The following is a 10,819-nucleotide window of genomic DNA, read 5'->3' as shown; positions in this document are numbered from 1 at the left end:
TTCAGTTGTTAACAGTGCAAGTATGTGTATCCGTGCGTGTGTTTGCTTGAGTACGTGGGCCGCTCACTGACTCCCCATCCCTATGTAACTGGAGCCCACCCTTCCCTGTCAAAAATAAAAATCATTTGTCCATTGCATGAGTGTGTCCATTAAAAATGCATGGTGAAGGGAGCTTGGGGCCACTGGGGAAGAAAGCTGATACTTGGCTCTCTCCGGAAGGGCATCAGAGTGTACCACAGTGGACAAATGGCATCCAGAGAGAAAGTACAGAAAGGGGAAGGATGTTGATGGTGAAGGCAAAGGGTGAGCAGTTGAGTAGTGTTATTTCTGAAACCAGCTCAATCCTGACATGCTCATGAGGGCCTAAACTATCTCCTTTACATGTCTGTCAAAATCGCATGTCGAAATTGCTAAATGTATCGATTGGAAATCTGTCAGTGGTTGCTGAGTACAAATTTGCTGTTTTTCAGTTCAGAAAGTTCCAATTGTCTTTAGCTGTCTCACGTCAGTTTACGTTCTATGCTTGTATAAGATCTCTAAAGTATTTCAAAACACGAGAACTTCAATGAGAGACTTCACTATTTTAATTATTTAAAGAAGTCAAAGGGAGGCCTTTTTGGGAGCAAAGCTGGTAAAACTGGCAGTGATTGACAGAGTTCTAACTGGCTCTAAGATTGGTGTCATTAAGTGAAGATAAGGCAGCACATTTACAAGGAATTATATGTTTCTCACAATTCTAAGAAAGCAACAAAGGCTACCTTACTATAACACAAGCATTTCAGTACTAATGTTGGTATGGCCAGAAAGAGGTCATGCAGTTCAAAACTATTGCAGTTTACTTATGGCATTCCTTACAGTTGGTAAATCCCCGAAGAAAAAATTCTTAAAAGTTATTTTTCTTTTTACTATTTACTGACTTGTGCATGTAGTAAATCTTTAAGGTAAGCATAGGAGGTTAGGAGCGGGGTTAGGTCCTGAAAGCTAATAATTTGGTGAATGCATGAATCAGAAAACACCTGAGAATGGCAGTACTGGAACTAAAAAGGTACTTGCAACTTGATACTTTTCAACATGAACTGCAAGTTGGAGCAGTTGTTTGCACTGCCGCCTTGCAGCAGAAAGGTACTGGGTTTGAATCTCAGCCTTTGTCTTTCTGCAAGAAGTTCACATGTATCTTCTCTGTGGTTTGCTCGGTGTGAACAACAGAGCGAACCACAGACTTCTTCTTATTTTTTTGACTTCTTCCTCCAGTCAGAAAAGATGCATATTATGTGAGCTGCTGTCCCAAATCAGACCTTAGGTATTAGTGCCTGTGTGCAGGGATGTGTTCTCCTGTGTGTCGCTGTGATGGACTGGTGTCCTGCCGAGGGTGTTCCATATCTCCAGATCAATGACCACTTGAGATAGGCAGCTGCCATTCTGAAGCTCTGCACGGACAAGCAGATAAGGACAATTGAAGGATGGACACTTCAACTTTGCAAGCACACAAACAAAGACACATCAGCTGCAGATTGCTTACTTTTTAGACACGATTGTGTTCTGGAGATTCACTTTAGGAAATTGCATTTGCTTTACCTCTGTGAAAATTCTGTTAAAGAGTCTGTTAAAAATGTCTTATATGTTCCCTTCACCTTTGTATGAGACACACATAAAATTAAAGATTTGAATGGATAAAATGCCTGTCTCACACATAACCCTGCTCCTAGGAGCAGTGGATCTTTCACTGTTCATGACTTGGTAGCTCGCCTGACCTGTTGGTTTAAGTAATAGCAGGAATTGTGCCACTACATTCACCAGATAAATCTGTCAAAAATACAGCTGTGTGTGAATTTGTGTGTTCTTGAACATATGAGACTGGGTGTATGTTGATGAATGATTTTTCCTGTGTCAAACCTGTTCACTGCTTTGCTTAATACTAAAAAAAGATGTTTAATTTATGGATTTTGCAGATTTAGATCCCTGGAAGCTGATTTTTTTCAATTTCATTTTCATATTACTGCTTTTCATTCATCTAGCAAAGTTTGATTTCAACCTGAACCTCCTTAATCCCTCTTCTTGGGAAACCTGCTTTGCTTGTTTTTCATCTCTTCCATATGCTTCCTATAACACACTAGTCCAATCTGGTTTGAAGAAACACCTCCTGCAAAATCAGACATTTATGCACGTACAACCAAAATAGTCCTCTCTTTCAACCAAGTAACCCCGCTAAAGAAACACATTTGGTTGTGTTCAGTAGGGTGGTCGTATCTGGAGCTAATTAAAAGGGGACCCTCTAAATTTCCTTCACACCCAGCATGAGGAAGACCTCAGATTAGGGGAATATTTTCCTTATTGCCAACTTTACTTTTTGCAGAATTCCAGCGGATAATAATGGAATCCATGTGTGCTGAGATGTGTTCCCATGTTGTTGTTGTTGAAGCCATTGGGGCAATAGCAGGTTGATAAATTATTTCTTTTTCTTCCTCTATTTGGGTTTGCAATACAACCCTTGGAATGTTGCTTAGTTTTATTAGAAGGATGTGACTTGATTTTTTTTTTTTTTTTTTGTATGTCTCAATGCACATCACAGTGGAAAAAAGCTGACGAAGTGAGAGATTTTGGCTAATGTCAAGAAGCAACTTCAATTGGTAAAATGTCCATTCATAATGGCTTATGTTCTCATATTCACTTTGCTAGTTTTTTTTAAGCAGGTTCTGCTGACACATTAATGTTCTGCCACTTGGTCCATGTGCTCCAAGTACATGCACTTGCACAAACAAGCAGGGAAGATCACCTGGAGTTTTTTTTTTTTTAAACTTCAACAACAGTGGTTGCTTGTGTTCTGCCCCCCTAAGCAGTGACCCATCATCCTCCCTCTGGATTTCAGAGAACTTTAGATATGAATAGCTACTTGTTATACCAGGATGGTGCTTAGTTGTGACGGTTGTCTAGAGGTGTTAATTTAAGTGATAATAATGAAAAAAGCAACTTTTATTTTCTGCTCTCCTAGAATAACTACCTTATGATTGCTAAGGAGAACCATATAGTAGTCAGGCTTTGATTTGCTTCTTCCTAATAGCGATAGACCTGAATCCCCTAAAACTAACACATGGGTAATTCTTATACATACACAGACACACACAGAGCCACTCCTGCTGCAGAGTCGCCCACATGCTGCACGCACAGGTAATTGTGCCCACCTGGGAAAACATAATTTAGTCAGGCGCCCCTTCCTTCCACTAACACGCTCCTATACCCTGGGTTTGTGTGTGTGCATGAGTGCATATGTGTCTAAGCATGACCTCCTTTAGCTTTTTCTTGCTCTTTGATCCCAGAATGTATTTGGTTATCATAATTCCCTGAGCCCTAATCCAATCAATTACACTACGGGATTTCATAGAGCAGCAGTTCAAGATTTCTCTATGCATTCAACTGTTATTGTCAGATATTCAGCTGGTTAGTTAATTATTTTAGCTTTAATAGTAAGGTGGATGGGTATAGCGAGACATGCAGCTTAGATGGTGAAAAATAATTGATGTTCCTCTGTCGGCTAAAGAACACTTTGATTTGTTCTGTTTGGCAAAGCTGAAGACCGGGACAGACACTTTTGTTGTTTTTGAATTTTATTGTGATTTAAAAAAAATATTGACACATATTAGCCTTTATAAAAGTTCAGTGGATTCAAATTACCTAAGTTGCATAGATTCTGAGTTTAGATATTTTTGGTGAGGATGTCATGGAGACATCCTCTGGGGTGCACGAAGAAGTTTTCAACTTCTAAAGAATCTTGTTTCCTCTTTGTCTTTGCACAAATATGTCATTTTTTAAAAAAAATCCTTTTTAAATGTTCTGATCTGATCTGAATTGTAAGCCATGTATTGCATATTCATGTATTCCCCCAAAGTTATTTGGGGAAATTTTAGAATTCCCTTGTGTTGTCTAGCAAAAAAGGGTTTTCTACTAGTTAAGGAATGACAAAAAAGCCATAAGGCCAACTACAGGCACCTGCTCTGCTCCTTTTAATAAGAATGATGTGATAGCAGCCGTAATACGGACACACACATGCATGCACACTCACACACAACACAAGTGCAAGCATGCCAGTAAACATGGGTTGGTGATCTGGGCAGGCCCCAGCTATCTTTGGCATTTCCTCTGCTCTGCTTGTTGCTGTGCCACTCTGTCAGGTCAGCGATGCCATCTGATACAATTTGACACCACCACCAGCTGTCATCCAGCTTTTGCCATGCTAATATACAGTATCTGGCAATTTTTTGAGTGCAAGTTCAGCAGCTTTACATAATCTGAAGCAGCATGGGTGCCAAGTACTTACCTAACAGAAGCAAATGTCACAGCAGAGAAGATTTTTACACTAAAACCTGCTCACCCCTGGAATTGATTAGAAAAAAAATCTGAAGGAATTAATTTAGGCCTTGACTGTTAGCAGTCTGGTGAAGATGTGGCAGTTCGACCTAAACATGGTTATAATCCCATGTTGTTTTCTTTTAATGGAATCTTAACGAATCACTTTCAAATGGGACAAACCATAGAATAACAATTTTCTTGGAAAGACAACTTTAAATTAAAGCAACAAAACCATTGACGTACCTGCATCTTTCTAAGAGAGTCTTTGATCAGTATGTTGTGCAGCTTTTCACTATTTTTGTATTTTTGAGCTCTTGACATAATCTTCAAGTTCAAGTTCAAAGCTGTAATTTTAAACTAAATGTAAATCATTCATGTTGAAATTTGTCCTTATTTCCTTCACAATAAAATAAGTCAAAATTTAAAATATGTTGCTCTGCCTGAGGATTTATTTTGCTATTGTTTTTTTTTTTATAATAACTTGGTGAAGTTATTATATTTTATTATTTTGTTTTGTTTTTATTTTTCTGTACAGCATTTTAGTCTAAATAACGTTAGATTGGAGTGAAATTGTGTTATTACACTTTCATATGTGCTTGTTAATGCTAAATAAATAAAGTAAAAAGCATTTTCGTCTCATAAGATCAAAATAATTCTCCTGTTATTTGTTCTATTGTTGTAAAATATCATCTTTGTACGGAACTTTAAATCCTCATATGTCTGGCATTTTTGGCCCCTACCGTACTGCCTAAAATACGCCACGCATTTCATCGTAGGACCTCCTCTGCTGCCATCTACTGGCTAACGTTGACAATCAACTGTAAACAATTACCCTTAAATTCAGATCTTTAGGGCCAAAGTGTGAAAGCAGCAGATAATTGGTGGGAAAATGTCGTTTGTAAATTATTAGCCCAAGTGTTTACACAGATTGTTTATTTTGATATTTCATTAACGTAGGTTACATTAAGCTGCAAGAAAAATTGATTGAGATTTTAGTAGAACTGAGTTCACCTTACTCTGTCATGTTTGTATACATATTGTATACTTATTTATATGTATACAAACATAACGGAAGGGAATGTTGTTAATAGCTTACCGACTTTTTGAAATAAAAAAGACCTGATAATTGCTGTTCTGTACAAATTTACATAATATTTATAGTTATTATACTATACACGTATTGTTCAAATAGCCAAATACAGTTTTTGAACCCTATCTTAACACGAGCCTTCCTCCCATACTGATGAGAGTAAATCAGCTAAGCAATATAAATACCTTTTTTTAATGTATTTCACAGGAAGACAGTTGTTTTTTGCCTAGCAATATATATATTGCGTCCAGAAGAGGGCGCTCTCTGGGTGGAGCATGCCTTTCTGTCCATAGAAAGAAACAGCATGAGTTGTAACAGTAAAGAAAAATCTCCAACACTTTTCAGATGCCAGCAGTTGGAGTTGTGATTGTTCAGATTTAGATTTGAACAAGAGAAAAAAAAACATTAGTTAATGAATTTATGACGTCTTGCATGGTGTATGAGTGCCTTGCATAAGTATTTAAATCTCTCTGGCTTTTTCACATATAATGATGTGACACCAACAAACTTCAACATATTTTGTTCTGATTCAATGAGATCAACCAATACAAAAAGTTGCATAACTGGGAAGTTAATGGGAAAGTTGTAGAGTTTTCTTATTTTTCTTGTTGTTGTTTTTACATGTTTACCAATTTTATTCATTTTATCTCAATATGATACACCAAAAATAATCTGTTTTGAATATTTACCTTTAGCTGCAATGCAATTTGTAAATGAGTCTGCCTGTCTGTAATTTAATCTCTGTATGAACAGAACATTAGTGAACAAACAGCAACATAAAGAGCAAGGAACAGATAGGTCAGCGATAAAGTTGTGGAGAAGTTGAAAGGGGGAGGTTATAAGAAAACCAATACAAGACTATGATGTCTCAACAAGCACTATTCAATTCACTAAAATACTTATTGAAAAACCTTTTGGGACTACATTAAAAATGCTGTTTATGAAATAAAATTAACACTGGTATTCATCCAGACCCGATGGAGCTAAATACAGGGTAATCGAAACCATGCTAGTGATATTAGAACCTTGACATTAAACGACAAGAGAGGGTCAATAAACATACAGCTAGGGCTGTAATGGATTGGCTTATCAGGGGTCTCAAACTCCAGTCCTCGAGGGCCGCAGTCCTGCAACTTTTAGATGTGCCTCTGCTGCACCACACCTGAATAGAATAATTAGGTCATTAGCAAGGCTGGAAGAACTGATGTACACAAGGAGGAGGCAATTAAGCCATTTCATTCCAGTGTTTTGTACCTGTGGCACATCTAAAAACTGTAGGACTGTGGCCCTCGAGGACTGGAGTTTGAGACCCCTGGCTTAGATCAAAGAATAGGGAGTTTATAGCATGACTGTAAATACTAAGCTCACAAATCAAATATGAATGACCAATAGCTACTTTACAAAGATTGTGTACAATTATTATTCTCAAGATACGTAAAACTGGTATAGGCTGGCAGCTGTAACTGCAAAGAGAAGGGTTCCTTAAAGTTGTGGCAGTATGTCACACATGCCACACCTTTCAGATTTTACTTATAGAAATGTCATATTTCTTTGTTTTCATAAGTATGCTTCTTTTCTTAGCCCAAGAAAAAAAAGTCTAAAAGTTCAATATGAAAAATATGATAAGGCATCATTTGTGAACAGAATGATTGGTAGAATGCAAAACACATAGCTGAAGCACGCTAGCAACAAAACTAGTGTGGAAATGTTGTTCACAATGGCAACTTGTTAAAAGTTAGTATTTTGAAAGGACAAGAACCAAAGAGATGTGAAACATGACGGGATCAGAGGGAAGAATATTGGATTTTTGTCCTCCCCTTGGTGAGAGTTCTTTGTTCACATCCCAGTTTGGGCAGCAGTCCAACAAAACAATTAGCAAATATGGGAATCCCAGTCGTGCTCTTAAACAAACCCCTCCCTCCCGCCTCTCTTTCCCCTATTCTTTCTGGTTTTCTGCAGATGGCCCCAGCAGAGAGATGGCCAAGTTTATTTTCTCCACGGTGGTCCCTGTGTGGCGACGGCGAGGCCCCTGCCATGCAGCTCCTGATGTATTAGGTGAGGGTCCCTTAAGAGATGTCAGCAGGACTCTTTTATTGCTAAAGCACTCAATCTTATTTTTCCTGTTGGAGAGGACTTTGGTGGTGTCCTGTCTGAGAGGACAAGGTGAGGTAACAAGTGATTACAGTCTAAGAGGGACATCCATCCTGCTGTAGATGGATGTAGAGTAAGCTATTAATGAGAAATTAAGAAAACATATATAACATAGCACATTAGCACATAATTAAAGCAAATATCTTCATAAAACAAACATTTAAAAAAACACTTTTCATGTAAATGTAATTTAAAGTGAACAATTAGAACAAAATCAGCCAATTTATACTTCTTCAGTTTGTACTAAGTAAAGGCTTATTCAATGTTTTTAATAATAATAATAATAATCATATTCAAACAGATGTTTTGTAATTAATGGTATTGTCCAACATTGTTTCTTCACCACAAACACATTTAAACAATAACAAGAAATATACTGTATATATAAAATAAGGCCACATCTAAAATTTTGATGAGTTGGGACCAGAACATGTATATTAGTTTATTTTATGACACTGTCAGCCAGAGCCCATGGCAAATAGCAGTGACGTCACTGTGCATGACAAAATCTAAGCTGTAGATTCGCAGAAAAAAATGTCTCAAAAACACACACACAAAAAAAATTGAAAATGCTTTGTAAAACTTATGCTTGTTTTCTTTCTTTTTCAGAATGCACGCAACGAAGATCATTTTGATCCATTTCTGTTCTCTAGTCAAGTTAAGGTGTTTGTTGTTTTAATTTAAGCAGATAATAGCTGCAGGGTATTTTCTGTTGGAAGAGACACCAGAAAATTAGGATAAAAGTAAAGGAATTTCTATGAAACAAACAAAAAAAAACAACGTGATGCAAACACTTTTTCTTTGGGATCCTTCTGTGAGAAAAAAAAGGAGAGAGGGAGAGCGAGAGGCGGTGTGTGCATAAATAACTGTCGGCATGATGTAAACACTGCGGTCATAACCCGGGCAAATTAAAACAACTGGCCTGGGCGGGTTAAACTGGGGATAGGTTCCCCTCTGCTTTGAAGGGCCACACATTTTTATTGGTTGAACCAAGGAGGAACCAATCAAGCCTTTGCCTAAACAAATATAATCCCTTGGCCAATTAAATCCAATTAGCGACTACTGAATACATTAAAGATATGAAATAGCCCAAGCAGAACAGATTTACCAGAATGAGCCGCAGGTCCATTTCGGGACTTGGACTCATCTCTGAAAGCACGAGCGGTTTGTTTATGCAACGGTATCCACGTCCACCGTTATCTTTCAGAAACAACAGAGAGGGCCTTATCAGGAACCACGCTTTGTCGGTGCTCAGGTTCTGCTATTCTGAAGGAGAACACTGATAAGAAAGGTGAGCAGGTCAGAGAACTGGCCCACACAGCGACATTAAAAAGGAAATAATAATAACATCCAACACACATGGTTAGAGGTGGAGAAAATATTTTATATACATGCAATCTGTACAGAAATTTAAGACAGGAAGAAAAAAACACCTGCAGATTATAACAAAGTACAAAAAAAGTATAAAAAGTTTATCTTTGAGCCAGCAAAGATAGCAGGTGACGGAATCTACTTAAATAAATTGATCTTTTCAAATACGGGAACGTCGAGAGAGAGGATGCGCTCCCTCTATTATTCCCACTCACAGCCTGCGGAGATGAGACTGTATTTTAGTCAAACTTGGATGTTTTTCTGTCTTTTGAAAGAGAGACAGCGAGAGAGAGAGAGAGAGAAAAAAGCTTCTCCCACTTCATCGCATCAGGACGCGGTTGTTCCGCACAACCGAGTCCCGTTCAGCATCTCCTTCAGATCAGTCTCCGGTTTCCCTGCGACCATGAAGGGCCACGTCTGCGGAAGGGAAACAGAGTTAATTTGAACACCAGTTATTAAAGAAATCCAAGTCAAACAGAAATTCTAGTAAGAGTGTGAATCGTGGCTTTCGGCCTTTGTGACTAAAATAAATAAACAATACAGAAGCAAACGCGTGTCATTGTGGTTTGGTTTTTATTCTCAAATTAACTTTAATTCTTGACACCTTTTGTGGATTTTCTTTAGTTTAAGTCGTTGTTTGGCATTTTAATTATATTAAAGCAACATCAATTCACTCTTAAAAAATAACTCTTCTACCTACAGCAAACCGTTGCATCAATATCAAAGTCTTTCTGTTCTCTAAATATATTTGAACTGCAGATGTAATATACAGTTTGACTTAGAACTGGTCATAGAAAAGGCTTTCTTCCTCCGTTATGCACCTGCCCTGCAACGCCATCACCTACTCCATCCATAAGGCTATAGATGGGCCTTTGGAGGCCCTATAAAAAATTGTTGACATGCAAATTTAAAGCCACCACAAATAGGTAACAGCGGCACAATTTCATCCTTTATAGTATCATATACATTTCAAAAATATTTATCTAAAATCACGCCTTGTATTTATCCTTGTGTCATTTTAAGCTTTATCCTATTTTTAAATCCGTCGCTCACTCCTGGCTCCACCTCTTTATCTGACAGCAGCACAATACGGCACTTTTTCGAAAATGGAGGCGCCAATTATAACAATAAAAATACATTATTTTCTGAAACCTGCGGCCTTGCATGTTTTCCTCAACTCTCTCCTGCAGTGGATAGCATAATCTGCGTTGTGAATAAACCCTCAGGTTGGAGTCTCACCAGGTTAACTGGGTGCGTATATCCGTTTTCATACTTGTCGTTAGCCAGAATCTGCCGGAGATGCGCGATGTAGCTGGACGCCAGGCGCAGCGTGTCCAGCTTGGAGAGCTTGGTGTCCGGCGGCACCCACGGTAAGGAGGTCTTCAGTCGCGAGAACGCCTTGGACAGCACGCGCATCCTGGCTCTCTCGCGCGCGTTGGCTGCGTTCCTCTGCACCTGTTTGCCCTCCTGCTGCGCCACACCCTTGGGCGCACTTTTGCGTGACGAGCTCTTGCGCTTCTTGCCAGACGCCTCTCTCCTCCTGCCCTCGGTGACGAAGCTGCCCTCGCAGTTGGAGCTCTCCTCCGTGCTCTCATTGGAGTCCTTACCGGAGGAGCCGAACTTGAGAATGCCGTCCAAGAGCTCGTCGTCGACGTCGCTGAGAGATCCGGTGGACATGGTGATGCTGGGACAGGACGGGAGCGGGCTCAAATCATGGGAACGACAGAGTTGATTCTTGACAGAACCGAACGGGGTGCACAAACACACTCCTGGGAGTTCATGTGCAAACTAAGTGAGCGTGAAAGAAACAGAAAAAAAGAACACTTTTTTATCTCTATGAGCTGAGAGGGCGTTACCTCATGC

General features: G+C 39.0%; 1 protein-coding gene across 1 annotated transcript; it reads right to left on the bottom strand.

The window, feature by feature from the left end:
• Positions 1-8,122: 8,122 nt before the first annotated feature.
• On the bottom strand, positions 8,123-10,819 carry tcf21 (transcription factor 21). Its single transcript, XM_032584520.1, has 2 exons — positions 10,196-10,819; positions 8,123-9,373 (listed from the first exon to the last, which is right to left on the bottom strand). The coding sequence occupies exons 1-2, from the start codon at positions 10,631-10,633 to the stop codon at positions 9,284-9,286; spliced, it is 528 nt and encodes a 175-aa protein (XP_032440411.1). The 5' UTR covers positions 10,634-10,819; the 3' UTR covers positions 8,123-9,283.

The sequence above is a fragment of the Xiphophorus hellerii genome, chromosome 15 (genome assembly GCF_003331165.1).
Source record: "Xiphophorus hellerii strain 12219 chromosome 15, Xiphophorus_hellerii-4.1, whole genome shotgun sequence".
Lineage (NCBI taxonomy): Eukaryota > Metazoa > Chordata > Actinopteri > Cyprinodontiformes > Poeciliidae > Xiphophorus > Xiphophorus hellerii.
Note: the sequence above shows the minus strand (reverse complement) of the source record. Positions and strands in the feature narration are given on the sequence as shown.